The 18935-nt window shown below is 42.7% G+C and overlaps 1 protein-coding gene across 1 annotated transcript in view; it reads left to right on the top strand.

Annotated features, from left to right (window-relative positions):
- Positions 1 to 3288: 3288 nt before the first annotated feature.
- Positions 3289 to 18935, top strand: part of rnls (renalase, FAD-dependent amine oxidase) — a 133600-nt gene continuing 117953 nt past the window's right edge. Inside the window, exons 1-4 of the mRNA XM_068052526.1 lie at positions 3289 to 3481; positions 7060 to 7165; positions 10521 to 10666; positions 16722 to 16874. Of these exons, the coding sequence (XP_067908627.1) occupies positions 3364 to 3481; positions 7060 to 7165; positions 10521 to 10666; positions 16722 to 16874 (523 nt within the window). The 5' untranslated portion in view covers positions 3289 to 3363. The remainder of the gene's footprint in view (positions 3482 to 7059; positions 7166 to 10520; positions 10667 to 16721; positions 16875 to 18935) is intronic.

Genomic DNA, 18935 nt, shown 5'->3' with positions numbered 1-18935 from the left:
GTCGGAAAATGGAGGGGCTAAAGTGGGCGAAGATCCAGCAGAATGGAACTCCTGCCTATCTGCTGGCAATTTCTGGTGTGGGTACAATGAGCACTATGGAGCAGAAAATCCACGCTAGAGTTTGGCATTCTTGTAAAATAGATTTCGACATAGTTTTATTTAACAATAAACTGCATTATATCTAATCAACGCTCAAGTTGGTGTGGTAATATGACGGCTGCTTTTACTTAGGACTCCGGAACACTCTGGATATAAGATTCATTTGAAGAGAAACTGAAGTGTCTGTCACTGCTGTAACGTGCTAGCTCCCATCAGGTGGGGCCCCTGGACTGTTCTATTAAAATCGCAGTACAATACATATCAATGCAACATCACATGCAATTTGTTTTTCTATTCTGTTTCAAGTTGCTTCTCTGTTTAATCCAACTGTACCGAGCACTTTGTTACAAAATGGTGATAAAGGAAGAAATGAATTGGGTTCGACAACTATAGTGGATCTTGGAGGAAACTACAAACCCTTAACCACAGACAGTATCAGTGGTAATAATAATTGGCTTCAAAACCATGTAAGACCGCACTATAGCCTTCCTTTAGGCCTCTTCTAGTAGTGTACAGTAGCAGACAATCTGAAGCAACATAGTTTTATTACAGCGGTACTTTATTCATGGCCGTGTTTGATAAGTTCGTGGGTAACTGTTTGGTTGGACAACATTAGTAACGTTGATAGAAAAAGGCTTGTCACAACGGGGTCAGAGGCCACCTCTGATTAACTCTTTGCAGATGATGAAGAGAGCTCTTTTTGTGTAATCTGAAAACGACACTATTAACTGAAAGCAGTAATGTTATGAATTAAGAAATGTAGCCGGTGGCGTGTGTTACAGCTTTTGCAAAATTCATGTATTTTGAAAGTTGTAAAGAACATGCAGTAATCTAGGGGTTTTAAAGGGCTTCTGTCACCAATACTTGTATACATTTTATAATAATTTCCAACAGTTTTAGAAGTATAGTCTTCATACATAAATCGATTTTAATGAAATATTCACCTATGAGATTATCCAAAAAGAACAGAAATGTACATTTTCCCTGGCTGTGACTCAGCATCCACTGATCCTGAAAAAGTCTCAAGTTTAAGAACATGCAATTGAAAAATGCTGCAATTCAAACTGACCCATGGAAATAAAAAACACAAATCATGTACACAGCTTAATGCTTTTGTAGTTTTAGTATCTGCTGCATGGGGACCTCGGTAATATTCGGGTGCAGTTTTTGATTCAGTTCCAATATTATTCACTGAAAGGAGTGCTGGGTTATCAAGTGATCTAAATAATAAGTGTGAATTGTACAGGATTTCTCTGATTTGTCGTTTTTTTGATAAGTAAAGATTTTGTGGTGGGTATGCAGGCTCATTTTATGGGGAAGGAGTATCAATTTCTGTTGTGACAAACTTTTGAAATATATCTGTCAAACCATCACGTGAAAATGTAAAGCACTGAAAGTTAAAATGGAGAAAAGCAAAAGTGCATTTTCTGGAATATAATATTTTGGAAACTAATTTCTTAAAGAGGAATTGTGAGAAAGAATGTCTAGGAGTGTATATAATGATACTAAACTTGGCTCCTGACTCATCCAGCATAAATTGGCTCCATTAAAAGAATCCAGTCATACTTTGGTGATTAGCATGAACAAAGTACAACATTGGTTGAATACTTTAAACTCACGTCAAAGATTGGGCAAGGCACAATTCAATGTATGAAGAGCATTGACCTCCACTAACTACACCTACAGCACTACAGTTAATACCATTATACGGTCTGTTAATCAGTGATTGGAGTAATCTGATGACTGATACTGAGCATAGGTCATAAACACAATAAACTTGACTTTAATATTACAGTAGTACATTACCTCATCCAAATTAACACATATTTTCAGAATTACAACATTCACTGGGGACAACTCAATGACAATACTGCAATCTATTCTTTTAGCAGGTGGTCCTGAGACTCCTCTGTCTTTTACATGAAATGTGCCTTTTGCTTACTGGGTAATCTATACTACAGTTTCTGTTCCCTCACTAATAATTGGGTTACTTGGATTTGGTAAAGTACAGTATAACTCTTAATCTACCTTGTCAGGTAAAATGGGATAACAATTGTATGACCTTGGTTAGTTGAAAAGGATTATCCTTTTCCATATTTCATCATAATCAGCAGGGCTAACATTACTAGTTCCATCCTAGAGATTTTTTTACATTCCACTTTATGCCACATTAACACTTTTGGGAACTCTTGTGTTCTCTGTGGTCTGTCCTGTCCTTTTGTTTGAATGTACCCTGCAACTGGTTGCCTTTTGCCTAGTTTTATTGGTCAGAGCTAGTTCTCCATTTGATCAATAGCTCCTGACACCACTTAGGTTCTCGAGACTTCTGTTGCAGTTCAACTTTTGCACTGTTTTTTTTCTGCCAACATTTTATGTCACAATCCAGCTCCCTAAAATCCCCTGGCTTCACCTCTAACCTCAGCCTATCTGCTACTGTAACCCTCAGCCGTGCCATTGTCACAACCAGACTTGACTGTTCCAATGCTCTCCATGCCAGCCTCACATCCTTTACTCCACCCTTCCCTGCCGCAATAAGCTTCTGCTCCCTGAAAATATCTGCTGCCTGCATCCTATCCTGTACCAAATCCCACTTGTCTTTTACTCCTATATTCATTGATCGACACTGGTTCCTGGTACCCAATGCCTCAAATTAAAAATTCTCATCTTTGAGTTTAAATTTCTCTACAGCCTCACCTTTGCTGGGTGTGATGTTTGAGTTTTCTTAGGTGCTGGGTGTGATGTTTGAGTTTTCTTAGGTGCTGGGTGTGATGTTTGAGTTTTCTTAGGTGCTGGGTGTGATGTTTGAGTTTTCTTAGGTGCTGGGTGTGATGTTTGAGTTTTCTTAGGTGCTGGGTGTGATGTTTGAGTTTTCTTAGGTGCTGGGTGTGATGTTTGAGTTTTCTTAGGTGCTGGGTGTGATGTTTGAGTTTTCTTAGGTGCTGGGTGTGATGTTTGAGTTTTCTTAGGTGCTGGGTGTGATGTTTGAGTTTTCAAAGGTGCTGGGTGTGATGTTTGAGTTTTCAAAGGTGCTGGGTGTGATGCTTGAGTTTTCTTAGGTGCTGGGTGTGATGTTTGAGTTTTCTTAGGTGCTGGGTGTGATGTTTGAGTTTTCTTAGGTGCTGGGTATAATCTATCAGTTATCCCCGGGTAAAGATTTGCTCGGACAGTGTGAGTAATCGCTCTGTACAGTGGGGCGGGGAAGGATCTGGGCAGAGCTGCCGCCCAGTTGAAGCCGGTTGTGACTCAGGTTGAAAAGCTGCGCCTATGACTCGAGTGCTTATCATCGGCGCGGGTCTGACCGGTAGCCTGTCCGCCAATCTCTTACGCAGAGAGTTAACGAACAAGCTGCAAATAGTTGTCTGGGAGAAAGCGAGAGGCGCAGGTTAGTGCGGAAGCGAGTTGCACAACACGTGACCCCTCCGCCAATCGCTACATTATGAGGGCGGGGCCTATTAATACTTTAAATAGGGACTTCCAGGCTGCCGGCACTACATCTCACCGCCAGGTGACAGACTCGCCCTCTCACAGCAGGTGCCAGCCACTCACCCTCCCTCACCAGGTGGCAGCCACTCATCCTTCCTGTCAGGTGGCAGCTGCTTATCTTGTGAAATTGACACAAAAAGACTGGCACAGGCAGCGTGCTAACTCCAGTCTCATTACATTCTCCAAATAACCTGATCAGATCAAAAAGAAGCAAAACTGGCATTAAGTTTCAGTCACGATGGGCCGACTGGCCTCTCTGTTTGACTCTGAAGTAATTTCATTATGGCATACATTAAGAAAGAACGCATTGTTATTGCAACTCAAAGCATATCACAGTGGAACATATCTGCAACGCGGTTTTTGTAGTTGAATAGGCAAATGTTGCAGCCAATTTGCACACAGCAACAAGATAAGGGAGGAGGCCCATGTGGAGCATAAACATCAACATGGACCATTTGGGCCAAATGGCCTCTTTCTGTGCTGTAATGTAAGAATCTGTTTTTGTGGTGTTGGTTGAAGGATAAAATATTGGCCAGGACATTGGGAGGACTCCCCTGCCATTCTTCTAGTAGTTGGGGCTTCGGTTCAACATGTTGGGCTGGATTTTACATTGGGCAGAAGGGAGGCAGTGGTAAAATTCAGTGGTGAACCCGCTCCCAACTCGCCTAGGGATCTGTCCCGCATTTTACAGGTCCTCAGGCTTTAATTGTTCTGAGACGGGACTTCCACCCACTTGAGGGAGGAAGACCTGCCTCATTGAGATGCTGGCCAATCAGTGGGCCGGCGGCTGTTAGTCCTAGCAGCGCAACTGGGAGCGGTGGCCACTGCTGGGACTACAGCACAGCCGACTGCAGAGGAAGATATGGAGCCAGGATTTAAGGTGAGTTTTGGTAGCCTTGCCGGGGGTAATTTGTCAGGCCCGGCAAGGTAAGGGGAGTTGTTTGGGAGGAAGGGGAGCATGTTGGGTTCTGGGGGTGGTTGGGGAAGCTGGGGTGGCCCTCCATCGGGCTCCCTGTGCTCGATTATCAGGGCCGACCCCTGGGGCGCTAAGGACCACCTGCTTTTATCAGGAGGCTTTTCCCGGCTCCAGGATGCCCACTTGCTGCACTTAAAATCCGCGTGGAGGCGGGAAAAGGGCCTTAAGTGGCAACTTAAAGGCCTCGATTGACCTGGGGCTTTTCCCCCCCCCCCCCCCGCCCTACATAAAGTGGGGGTGGAGGCACAAGCGGGTCGGGAAGGCCTCCTGGAGCCTTCCGCTCCACTTTAAGCCACCCCTCCGCCACTATCTGGCTCGTTGGGGTGCTGTAAAATTCCGGCCGTTATGTAAAAGTGGGCACCTCCAAAAGTGCAGCATTGTCTCAGTAGCCCTTATTCTAACCTAACCCACCTGATTTGAAATGGGTTGGATTCTGGTTAGACACCTGTTTTAGATCCAGTCTGATTTTATGTTGCACTGACTTCCTACTGGGCAGCTGAGATTAATATCTGAGCTTGTATATCTGGAAATGTAATTGATGGCTTGAAATTTAATTTTACCACTTTCACCATGTTGCACGCATTTTCCCCTAATAACTAGCAATGCTAATTCTCTATTCTTGCAGAAATGTATTATTGTCCTGTATTTTCTCACAGTTTTGTAACAACAGACACCCATTGCAGGAACCATTGTTGTCTTCATTCTTACAGCAATTCAGGACAAACAGATTTCTAACCGATATTGGCAGTTCGATTAAATGAAATTACTCTGAGAGAGAGTATGGTGCAACATTTTGTACCAAACTAGGCTTCACACCCACTGATTCCTGGCTGAGATTTAGAACATAGTTTAATTTTGCACTGCATTGTCTATTGTAAGTGGGTTTTTTTGCAATCTTTGCCATTGTAATGTCTTCCAAAGGATACAATTCACATTCCCACAAATCTCTATCAATTGTGGATTCATTCACACCCACTCAAAAGGAGTTCAAGCTTCCTTTACTGCCCCCGCCAACAGCCAAAGAAATCCATATGGGATGGAAGGCTGTGGAAAAGTAATTTTTAGTTATTAATACAATAATGGAACAATAACAGAAAATGATGGAAATGCAAAGTAGTTGAATCGATGTCTGAAGATGAAAAGCCAAGTTAATATTTCAGTTGTGAACCTTCAAACATCTGTAATAATGGAGCCTAGTCTTCATGAACAAAGTATTGCACCATAAAAACAAGACAAAACTTGCATTTCTATAGCACCTTTCACAGTCTCAGGACATCCCAAAGCACTTTACAGCCAATGAAGTAAGATTTGAAGTGCAGTCACTGTTGTACTGTAGAACATATGGCAGCCAATTTGCATACAGTAAGTTCCTACAAACAGCAATGAGGCAATGAACAGATAATCTGTTTTAGTGATGTTAGTTGAGGGATAAATATTGGCCAGGACACCAGGGAGAACTCATCTGCACTTCTTTGAAATAATGGCATGGAATCTTCTACATCCACCTGAGAGGGCAGTCGTACTAGATCTGTTTGAAGATTTAGATGCAGAAAGTCATGCATCATTACCAGTGCAATGATATCCTGTGATAGTGACACTATGGAACTTTTGGAAATGGTTTTATTTTGTTTGCCAAATACTTTTCCATATTTTTGTCAAAATTATCAAAGTGCTTATTGACATTTGGTGGAAAAAGCCATTTACTCAGCTGTTGTCTCCATATCCATTTCCGAGATCCTTCTGCATGTTTCAAGGTCACCTTGGGCCAACTCTCAGATCCTTACTATTCCCCGCTACTGTCACATTTGCTCTCTGCCTCCCAGCCTCAGTCTTAGATTGAGAAAGAGTATTATAGAGGCAGGGTTATTCCAATGGCCAACCTAGACTGATTCCACTGGTGATGAGGATTCCAGGATATTCTCATGGTGTTCTCTACTGCAGTAGGCCCCAGAGGTAGTGGGATTTGAAGCAATAGTGGGGATCTGAGTAAAAGTGGCAATATGGCTCTTGTAAGACTGTCGAGCAAGTAAGGCCAGTGGCCCTGTGATTCCATCTCCCTTTGGTGCATAGTCTACCTAAGGAATTTGTAAATTCAGTACCTCCCTATAGAAGGCTAATGTTGGATCAAAGTTGCTTCTAGTTTGTAGCACCCTAATGTAAATCTAAAATCCAGTATTTATACCTCATTTCTGGCCATGCCAGCAAAATGTAGCCATCATATTTGCTGCCTGTGTCAAAATAGTCTATCGGATATTTCTCTCTTTCATGCTGCTGTGTATTCTATTACAAACTGCATCATTTTAATAAGTTAAAGTTGCAGATCGGATCAGTATTAAAATTACCACCAAAGAAATACTCTCTAGATTGTGAGATGATCATATGAGAATCAGGTGATCTCTTGAGTGCCTGAATTGTACTTTCTCGAGTTCAGGGTGTGTTTCAAAGAATATAAAATTTTATAGGGAATGTGGGTGCTAAACACCAAATGTTTTTGCTTTAAGGAGGAAGAATGAGCACCAGTAGAAGTCCCCATGACCCAAACTGCATGGCTGACCTGGGAGCACAGTACATTACAGTAACTCCATTCTACGCAGAAAAGCATCAGAGGTACTTGAAAAAGGTTCCTATTGTAGGAGATTCAGCACCACATGAGACAAATATGTTACAATTTAGATTTATGACAACTGTATTTCACCATTAAGAATGTTGTTATTTGTTGCTAACTTCAAGCAGCTGTCCTTATTGAAGTAGACTGATTTTTCACCAGCGTTCGAATAAAAATCTAAAAGTACCCACAATCTGACAAATTACAGCATGATTTAATATGGTTTTTGACGTTTGCACACTGTCTGCATGAACAAGGGCTGAGAAAACCTTATTTTGTTTGGGGGGAGAGAGAGGGTGGTGAGTCATTTTCACTGCAGTACTTTCACACAGAAGTGTGTTCCCACATGATGCTATCATGCGTTTACCAAACCTTTTTAAAAAAATGTTGTAAACACTTTCTCATGCAACAGTTCCATTTACAATACCCTTTGGAAGGCACTATGATCTGATAAAGGAGCAGAATTGATGTGAAACTGCCACATCAACATAATCCAAAAATTAGAGCTTGATCATTTAGAAGTGAAATCAGTTAGCATTTTTTCACACAAAAGGTAGAGAAGATCTGGACTTCTCTCCCCAAAAGTCTATAGGTGTTGGAGCTCAATTGGAATTTTAAAAACTGAAATTGATATATTCTTTTTAGGTAAGTGTATCAAACATATGGAGCAAATGCAGGTAAATGGAATTGAGGTACAGATCAGCTGTGATCTAACTGAATGGTTGAAGAGGCTGAATAGCCTACTTCTGTTCCTATGTTCCTAGAATGACTTTCTGATAGTAGGGAGGAATGTGACATTTATTACCTTTGTACTGTGGAGCAGTGTATTGTACCCCAGGATACAGCTCAGGCTTTCATTCAGTATTCCTGATCTCTGTGTGCACCACTGTGGGGAGCTGTTGATCAAAGACCTGAAAGCATGTTGTCTGCTGCCATATTGACCTGAGGAGACCAGAGAAGAAAACAGGAAGGAATAAAATAGAGGGAGGTTGTCTTCATATATTAAAAAAGATCAGTTGACTTAATGGCACTCAGCATTTTGCAAGCTGACCCCAAGCCCCACTCTCGGCTGCTTTTAAGTGAGTGGTTCAGGAAAACAAAAAAAAAGATGTTTTCCTCCCCTCTCTCTCTCTTTCTCTTTTTTACATGGCTTCCAATATCATCATTAAGCCAGGAGTTAACTGAGCAGTATTGAGAATTTGTTTGATTTTAATACAAGCCTTTAAATGTTTTGTGCTAGTCATTGGTGGTTGACTTTAAGTTTCAATAAAAGGTAACTTAGGCATTTGAACGACTTTTTTCCTCTTGCAGTTTTGTATACATTGTAGTGCAGAATAAGAGAATAATGTATAAACTAAAGTCTCTTTCAATGTACTATTTTTACATTTTTATCTGTTTGCTAATTCTTGATTTTTAGGTTGAAAGATTTACTGTATTATGTTTGACATCGGTTGGTTTTCACAATATCACCCAAGATATGTTTAGGTGAAAAAGACCCTTCAACCCATTTGATCTTCCAGAATACCAACCCTACCCTTCCCATTTTAGTATCGAGCTATTTCTTGAATGAATCCAGTGTCCAGGTTTCAGCCACCTATCCTGGCAATCCATGCCAGGTGCTGCAAACCCTTGTGTAAAGAAATACATTGTCAAGAAAACCTCAGATGCCAATTGGAAACAAGTCAAACAAGAGGAAGGGCAAGAGGGGAGCCTGAGACCCCCTCCTCAGCTGACTGTAACAACATTCTGACAACTGTTCCAAATTTGCCCGTTGACCTTCACAACCCTTGAACCTCCATCCTGTTGGGCTGCTGCCTGATATATCTGAAAGCACTAATTCAGGTTTAGTCTCTCTATCCCCTCTGTAAAGTGCCTTCTGATATGTCCGTTTATGAACCTGAAGAACCCTAGCCTATCAGGTCATTCCTTATATTACTTCACTCTCATATTAGAAATCAACATCATTGTTCTTTGCTTTACCTGTAGGACCTATTGGGTCCAGTTATGTCACAGCACTGGAACTATATTAGATAAGCCAGTTACAAGAACCTGCAGGTCTGAGCATGGCTGACGACCTGGATAAAATTCCTAGTTTGATCTTGTTTTGCTATGTAAAAATATGTTCTGTAATAACAGAAGTCTAAAATACAGTTAATTATAATAAAAGCATTTCATTGAAGGATTCTTTTAAGGAAATGCTGAATGGAAACAAAAGTGTTATTATTCAAAAAGTCCTCCTTTCTATACTACATGCATTTTCAGTTTTGTGAACAGCTGGCATTCCTATTAGAGCAGCAAGCTGCATTTTTATAGCACCTTTAACAAGGACTAGCATCCACAGAGGTGAAAAGGGAACAGATACTGAGCCATAGTTTGAGAGTTAGGAGAGGTGACCAAAAACTTGGTCAGAAACCCAGACACTGCAGTTTAGTCTGGAGGTTTGTATTTTCTAAGTTTTAAGAAAGTTTTAAGAAAGTTTTTAAAGGTGAATGCAGATATACAGAGGACGGGAGTTCCAGAGAGTAGGGCTGAAGTGGATCCCACCAATTTTAGTGCAAAGGAAGAGGCAGTGCACAGAAGGTTAGAATTGGAGAATTGAAAAGGCAGGAAGAGGGTGGAGATATAAAGTAGGATGAAGTTATGGAGGAGTTTGAAGATGAGGGTGAAGATTTTAAATTCTTTGAGTTGGGGCACAGAGAACCAATGTAGAGCAGCAAAAATGGGGTAGGGGTAGGAGTAGGGGAGGAGGAGGTGGAGATGGGCAATTGGGACAGGATGTGGAAAGCAGAGTTGAATGAGTTGGAGTTTATGGAGGGTGGAGGGCCAGCAAGAAGGGCATTGGAGCAATCAAGAGTAGAGGTTACAGAAGCATGGATGAGGGTTCCAGGAGCAGTGGGGCTAGGGTAGGGCCGATCATTTAGGACTGAGATGAGGAGAAATTACTCAAAGGGTTGTGAACCTTTGGAATTCTCTACCCCAAAGGGTTGTGGATGCTCCATCATTGAATACATTTAAGGCTGGGATAGATAGATTTTTAGTCTTGCAGGGAATCAAGGGATATGGGGAATGGGCAGGAAAGTGGAGTTGAAGCCCAAAGTCAGCCATGATTGTGTTGAATGGTGGAGCAGGCTCGATGGGCAATATGGGTCTACTTCTCCTTTTTCTTGTGTTCTTGTGTGTTCTTGAAACGAGTCATACTGGACTGATAGAATAAGCATATTGGTAATGGATAAGATGTGGGATTTGTATGTTAGCTTAAGTATTAATGCAAATCAAACAAGTCAATTTGCTACAATGGAAACTGTACAAGCATGCATGTCCAGTATTTAACTGGTTGATGCTGTGTTTTTTTTCTAGTTTTTATGAAGATTTGCTATCACATTCCATTTTAAAACCACTGCTCAGTCCTGTGGAGGGAATGATACTAAAAGAAAAAGGAATCTGTAACTATGTAGCACCGCAAGGGATCTCTTCTATTGTCAAACATTATCTTGCAGGCTCAGGTAATGGCTGATAAAATTAGTTTTATGATCATATCCATTTTGCCAATCCACTTTTTTTCTTAATTTGCTGAAGTCATTTTGTGGCTATGTTTAAACATATCCTATTTTGAATGCTTTTAAATGGATGAGAGTAATGCTTTACTCTTAGTTACTCACAGCCCAGTTTTCTGTCCTTATTGAGTCCAAGCAGATTTCAGATGACCTTTTTATATCAACATCTCACAATTATTATAAAGAGATTGGAATGTCTTTCAGATAGTAACAGAAAATAAATTGCTAAACTAAGAATTTAGTGATTAATGCATTAAAATGGTGATCTTGCCCCCACCCACCCTGAGCACTCTTAACTATGAGTTTAAAAGCAATACATGTGCATGCATGAAGAGTATTTTTTGACTTTAAAGTGACTTTATTTTACTTTTGAACTTGCTGCAAAGATAGAGCAACGAAGTAATGGAAAAACTGTTGCACTGGAAAGAGGAATTTGAACATGGGTTGGTTGCTTTGTGTTGGTTCTGGATCATGGAGCAGTACAAATAGTGAAAGTTCCATGAAAAGGAGAAGATGGATTGAAATATTGGCTCTAGATTAAAGTGCGAGCATAAGAGATGTGGCAACAACAAAGCAGTTCAAAGCTTACCCAGTCAGGCAGCAAGTAACAATAAAAGGCCAGTATATAGGTTCAACTAAATTGCATATGACAGATTATCTTGTGACAATGTTAATGTTTTAAGCGAAGAAGTCTGGAGGAAGTAAATTCTAACAGAGAAGCATGTAAGTTAGTTGACTAAACCTTGAACGTGTTGACAAATTATGGAGCAGAAAACTTTAATGCAGATAAATGTAGAGTATTGCAAGTGGAAAGGAAAAAAATGGTGCTGTCACAGCTAAGGATGAAATTGAAAGAGATTAAGGAGTGCTTTAAGGCTTAATGTTCAACATGCCCAACAACAACACAACAAATGAATGCTGAATGATATGGCCAAAAGAGTAGAGCACAGGTCAGAGCAACATGGCCTTAAATTCTGTAATGCTCTGATGAATACTCGGAGTACTGTATTAAAAACAGAAAATTTTGGAAATACTCAGCAGGTTAGGCAGCCTCTGTGGAGAGAGAAACAGAGTTAACGTTTCTGGTCAATGACCTTTCATGAGAACTGGAAAAAGAAATGTAACAGGTTTTAAGCAAGCACAGAGGCAGGGAAATGGAGAGGGGGGACAATAAAAAGGGAAGGGTTGTGATAAAGTGGAAGGTAAGAGAAATTAAATGTCAAAAGGGATGATGATGCAAAGCAAAAGATGATAATGGGACAAATAAAGAAAGAAAAGATGGATGCAGAGAAGGTGTAAATGGGAAAGCAGAATCTTCAACAACTGCCATCCAAACAAATGAAAGCCAAGTTTATGATCTAAAATTGTTGAACTTGATGTCGAGTCCAGAAGGCAGTAAAGTGCCTAATCAAAAGGTGACTTGCTGTTCCTCGAGCTTATGATAAGCTTCATTGGAACAGTGTAGGAGGCTGAGGACAGAGAGGTCAGAGTAGGAGTGAGGCGGAGAATTAAATGGCAGATGACCAGAAGCTACACGGAGGTCGTTACTCCACAAATCAAAGGCAGCTGGGTAACAGTTAGAGGTGGGAAGAGGTCAGTGCAGGGATCTCCTGTGGTCGTTCCCCTCAACAACAAGTATACAGTTTTAGATACTGTTGGGGGGGACGGCCTATCGGGGGCAGGCTGCAGTGACCGGGCCTCTGGCACGGGGTCCTGCACTGTGGCTCAGAAGGGAAGGAGGGAGAATGGGAGAGCACTAGTCATCGGGGACTCGATGGTGAGGAGTACGGACAGGCGGTTCTGTGGGCGCAGGCGAGACGCACGGATGGTTTGTTGCCTCCCTGGTGCCAGGGTCCGTGATGTTTGTGATCGCGTCTTCAGGATCCTTAAAGGGGAGGGGGAGCAGCCAGAGGTCGTGGTGCACATTGGCACCAACGACGTAGGAAGGAAGGGTGGCACAGATGTTAGAAGTGAGTTTAGGGAGTTAGGCTGGAAGCTGAAAGCTCGGACGGACAGAGTTGTTATCTCTGGTTTGTTGCCGGCGCCACGTGATAGTGAGGCTAGGAATAGGGAGAGAGCACAGCTGAACACGTGGCTGCAGGAATGGTGTAGGAGGGAGGGCTTCCAGTTCTTGGATAATTGGACTGCATTCTGGGGAAGATGGGACCTGTTCAAACAGGACGGGCTGCATCTGAACCAGAGGGGCACCAATATCCTGGGAGGGAGGTTTGCTAGTACTGTTCGGGAGGGTTTAAACTAGTTTGGGAGGGGGATGGGAACCGGACTTGTAATCCAGGGACCAGTGGGTCCACTCAGAAAGACAAAGAGTGTAGTGAGGTATTGGGGAAGGTAGCACTGTCACAGAGGACAGATGGGCACGGAGAAGGGTTAAAGTGCGTATACTTCAACGCAAGAAGCATCAGGAATAAGGTGAGTGAATTGAAGGCGTGGATGGGCACTTGGGACTACGATGTTGTGGCCATCACTGAAACGTGGATAGGTGAGGGGGAGGAATGGTTTTTGGAGGTACCTGGTTATAGATGTTTTCATAAGATTAGGAATGGTGGTAAAAGAGGTGGGGGGGTGGCATTGTTAGTTAGAAATAGTGTAACAACTGCTGAAAGAATTTTCGAGGAGGATCTGCCGACTGAGGCACTGTGGGTTGAGGTCAGGAACAGGAAAGGAGCAGTCACCTTGATGGGAGTTTTCTATAGGCCCCCCAATAGCAGCAGGGAGGTGGAAGAGCAGATTGGGAAACAGATTTTGGAAAGGAGCAGAAGTCACAGGGTAGTAATTATGGGGGATTTCAACTTCCCAAATATTGATTGGCAACTCTTTAGATCGAATAGTTTGGATGGGGTAGTGTTTGTGCAGTATGTCCAGGAAGCTTTTCTGACTCAGTATGTAGACTGCCCGACCAGAGGGGAGGCAATATTGGATTTGGTACTAGGTAATGAACCAGGGCAAGTGATAGAGCTGTTGGTGGGCGAGCACTTTGGAGATAGTGATCACAATTCTGTAGCATTCACTGTGGTAATGGAGAGGGATAGGTATGTGCAACAGGGCAAGGTTTACAATTGGGGGAAGGGTAGATATGATGCTGTCAGGCAGGAACTGAGGAGCATAAGTTGGGAGCATATGCTGGCAGGGAAGGGCACGGTCGAAATGTGGAACTTTTTCAAGGAGCAGATAGTAGGGGCCATTGATAAGCATGTCCCTGTCAGACAGGGAAGGGATGGTCATGTGAGGGAACCGTGGTTGACAAGAGAGGTTGAGAGTCTTGTTAGGAAGAAGAAGGATGCGTATATAAAGTTGAGGAAAAAGGGCACAGGCATAGCTCTGGAGGGATACAAGATGGCCAGGAAGGATCTGAAGAAAGGGATTAGGAGAGCTAAGAGAGGGCATGAAAAATGCTTGGCGGGTAGGATAAAAGAAAACCCCAAGGCCTTTTACGCGTATGTCAGAAATATGAGGATGACCAGGGGGACCATAGGTCCGGTCAAGGACAATAGCGGGAGACTGTGTGTTGAGCCGGAAGAGATAAGTGAGGTTTTGAATGAGTACTTCTCTTCGGTATTTACGAATGAGAAGGGGTGTATTACTGAAGAGGACGGTGTGAAACAGACTGGTAAGCTCGAGGAAGTGCTCGTTAGGAGGGAAGATGTGTTGGGGTTTTTGAATAACTTGAAGATAGACAAGTCTCCCGGGCCTGACGGGGTATATCCAAGGATGTTATGGGAAGCAAGGGATGAAATTGCAGAGCCGCTGGCAATGATCTTTTCATCTTCTCTGCTGACGGGGGTGGTACCAGGTGATTGGAGGGTGGCAAATGTTGTGCCCCTGTTCAAGAAAGGGAATAGGAACAACCCTGGGAATTACAGGCCAGTTAGTCTTACTTCGGTGGTAGGCAAGTTGATGGAAAAGGTGCTGAGGGATAGGATTTCTGAGCATCTGGAAAGACACTGCTTGATTCGGGACAGTCAGCACGGTTTTGTGAGGGGTAGGTCTTGCCTCACAAGCCTGATTGAATTCTTTGAGCAGGTGACCAAGCAAGTGGATGAGGGTAAACCAGTGGATGTGGTGTACATGGATTTTAGTAAGGCATTTGATAAGGTCCCCCATGGTAGACTTATGGAGAAAGTCAGGAGGCATGGGATAGTGGGGAATGTGGCCAGTTGGATTAAGAATTGGCTAACTGATAGAAGGCAGAGAGTGGTCTTAGATGGTAAATACTCAGCCTGGAGCCCAGTTACCAGTGGCGTGCCGCAGGGATCAGTTCTGGGTCCTCTCCTGTTTGTGATTTTTATTAACGACTTGGATGAGGAAGTCGAAGGGTGGGTCAGTAAATTTGCAGATGATACAAAGGTTGGTGGAGTTGTGGATACCGAGGAGGGCTATTGTCGTCTGCAGGGGGACTTGGATAGGTTGCAGTGCTGGGCTGAAAAGTGGCAGATGGAGTTTAACCCTGAAAAGTGTGAGGTCGTCCATTTTGGAAGGACAAACATGAATGCAAAATACTGGGTTAACGGTAGGGTTCTTGGGCATGTGGAGGAGCAGAGAGACCTTGGGGTCTATGTGCATAGATCATTGAAAGTTGCAACTCAAGTGGATAGGGCTGTGAAGAAGGCATATGGGGTGTTAGCGTTCATTAGCAGAGGGATTGAATTTAAGAGCCGTGAGGTGATGATGCAGCTGTACAGGACCTTGGTAAGGCCTCATTTGGAGTACTGTGTGCAGTTCTGGTCGCCTCATTTTAGGAAGGATGTGGAAGCCTTGGAGAGGGTGCAGAGGAGATTTACCAGGATGTTGCCTGGAATGGAGAATAAGTCTTACGAGGAAAGGCTGAACATTCTAGGCCTCTTCTCATTAGAAAGGAGAAGGATGAGGGGTGACATGATAGAGGTTTATAAGATGATCAGGGGAATAGATAGGGTAGACAGTCAGAAACTTTTTCCCCGGGTGGAGCAAAGCGTTACAAGGGGTCATAAATTTAAGGTGAAGGGTGGGAGATATAAGGGGGATGTCAGGGGAAGGTTCTTTACCCAGAGAGTGGTCGAGGCATGGAATGCCTTGCCCGGGGAAGTTGTTGAGTCAGAAACTTTAGGGACTTTCAAAAGGCTTTTGGATAGGTATATGGATAAAGGAGAATGATGGGGTATAGATTAAATTGTCCTTGACAGAGGACAAAGGATCGGCACAACATTGTGGGCCGAAGGGCCTGTTCTGTGCTGTATGTTCTATGTTCTATAAGCTTGGGGTCACACTTGTGGACTGAACGGAGGTACTCGACAAAGCGGTCACCCAATCTGTGTTTGGTCTTCCCATTGTAATGGACCATACTGTAGTACAAGTAATCTGCCTAGTACAACTGTCTTGATGGAAAACAATTTCAGAGTGCAGTGAACTGCACAGACTAAGAAGTTTCCAGGCCCAGTTAGGTCAGCTTGCCTTGGTATTGTGGTTAGTACATTGGGCTCGGTATCCGTTTGCTAGGGAGGGGAAGAAAAGGAAGGTTCTCACTCCTGGTCACTATTGAGTGCCCACTGCTGGTGCCCATAAAGGACACCAAATTCAGAATGGGCTAGGGACAGCTGTGACGCCTTCATGAGTGAATAGCACGCTAACTTTAACTTGCTGGTTCATGAAGTATACCCACTTGGGAAAATATCAGAAGCCACCAGGCACGCAAAGAACAGTATCCAGTTACGTGTCACTCCCTTCAGAAGAGAAACGTAGGAGAAGATTGGCGATTGTGGGGGTGGGGAGGGAAGGTTGGTGATATGTAGGTGGGGAGGGGGGGAATGGAGGAAGTCTCTGTTTTGTATTATGTTTCAATTTGTTTTAGAAAAGCTTTATTTAAAAAATGATTTTTTTTGAAAACATAAATGAAAAGTTTGATGTGCAGTTTTGTATTGCTATACTTCCTTATTTTTTTCTGCACCTTATATTTTTCATGTTGTTCACTGTTTGAATCTAATTATTTTCACAAAACACATCTGAACAGACGTGTTTTATGATCGCCCCGTTACCCACATCAACCTCAAAGAAGGAATGTTGGAAGTCTGCAGCAAATCGGGTCCTTCAGAAATGTTTGATGCAGTTGTTCTAACAATGCCTGTTCCACAAACTCTTCAGCTGCAAGGACACATCAAAACTTGTAAGTACATTATCTTTGAAGCAAATTTTTTTAGGAATCTCCATCATCATCATTGCCATTTCTGTCACCACCCTAGACTTGAAGGTAATTTTAGTCCTTGTGAAGTAAATGAATACTTGTTGCCTTGGTTTTCATCATTCTCACTGTTTCATCCTTTATGCGCCATTAACTTTAATCATTAAGGTTATATGAAATTGCAAATGACCTGAGTCAGCTAATGATATACCTGATAATACACACTCCAAATACATTGCTTCAGATGCCTGTGAGGACTGTGTATGTGTGTGAGAGAGAGAGATAGACGGACAGAAGTGAAAGAGAGAACGATATGGAGACTGATAACAGCTAGACTCATTTAACTACACTGATAAAACCACAGTTTTGGACTATTGAAAATTTATATCCAAGAATTCTGACATTTGCAGCAGTCAAAATAATTGATATATTGAAATGTAATGATTCCTAATGTAATCACACTGTGACACTAATTCTTTTAAAATTGTGATTTGTCAGAACGATTTATGTAATGGTAACATCTATTCATCTCTCTGTCCATGAATACTGATCTGTCACTCAACAATCTAACCAAAGTTCATTGTTGTTCTTGCTTCCTTCAAAGTTCATTAATTTTTCCTTCCTCAGACACTGGGATTCTTTATTGGAGGAAGAGAAAAACATATTTAGAACCACCTGTCTGTAGAAATGGCACAAACGATTCAGCTTATTTTAATCAAACTTAGCAAATGTCGTATTTTCATCAGACACAAGTTTAACACTTTATCCCCAAACAGGACAAATAATTTCCTCTGGGTTCTTTTAAATAACAAACAGGTAAACTGAGATTCCTCAGTGTGTTGGACCATATGTCCGTAAGCCCATCCAGCCGAATGAACCACTTCAACAAATTAAAAATGTTTAGGAACATTAACTCACCAGACTCTTGGAGCTGGGTTTTAATATAACACAGTCCTATTACTGATGAAGGATTTCAACAGGCAACTTCAGTGGAGAGAACTGGGATAGAGAAATCTTCATTAAAACTGCACAGACAGCTAGAATTTAATGCTGCCAAATTTGGTTATGTAGCACCTTTCTTTTGGTGCAACAGGTGCTGTTCTTGTTCCAAAATGGTGTCCACGCCGTGCATGCACCCTTCTGGTGCAGCCCATTCTGGATGCCATCTTGGGTAGGGCATTAGCAGGGGCGCAGGGAGCATGCGGTAGAAGTATGCAGAGTAGGCTTTTGATGTCAGTGGTTACATTTTGGAGCTCAATGCTCCAGCCCTTTTTAACGTTACACAGCTGAAAATGTGTTCAGCAGCAGGAAGGACCCCTCACCAGCACTATCTAAAGAGATCATCAACTACTTTCCAGTTAGTTGCTGATTCATTTCTGTTGGCTGTACTGAGTTTGTAGAACTGTTTGGAGATCTGTGCTGTTATTTAAAGCTGCTGAAGTCTACAGGGAGTGATGTGGCACATGCTGAAGGCCTTGTTCCTGACTTCAAAGCTTCTGGACAAAACACTTGCTCTGAGACATGGGTGCAATAGTTTGCACCCCTCTTGGCCTACAGCATGACAGGGAGAATGAGCAGAGGTGACATAGAGCAAGAAAGCTGCTCAAAGAAGGAGGAGGAGTGGAGGGAGAAGGGCTCCCAGCAGAAGACCATATTCACCCAGGGTCTTCGGGGGCAATTCTCCTACCTCAACTCCAATGAGGAACACTGTGTCAGATGTCTCTGCTTCACAAAGGAGGTGCTCACTGCAGTCTACCACCTGTTGCAGCCAGAACTGCATCCTCTGAGCAGGACAAGGATGACATTGTCAGTGGCTGTGAAGATGAACATGGCCATGAGCTTTTATGTGTCAGCCTCCTTCCAGGCTGGAGCAGGAAATATTTGCAACATCTCCCAGTTTGTTTTTCACTGTTGCATAAAGGAGGTTACTGAGGCTACATATTCCATGAGAGCTGAATACATTTCATTCTCTCTCTCGCCAGAGAAAGGCAGGTGGAGCAAGCATGTGGCTTTGCAAGGATTGTAGGCTTCCCCATAGCGCAGGGG

Source organism: Heterodontus francisci, chromosome 20, assembly GCF_036365525.1.
Source record: "Heterodontus francisci isolate sHetFra1 chromosome 20, sHetFra1.hap1, whole genome shotgun sequence".
In the NCBI taxonomy this organism is placed as follows: Eukaryota; Metazoa; Chordata; class Chondrichthyes; order Heterodontiformes; family Heterodontidae; genus Heterodontus; species Heterodontus francisci.
This window is presented reverse-complemented; position numbering and strand designations above follow the sequence as displayed.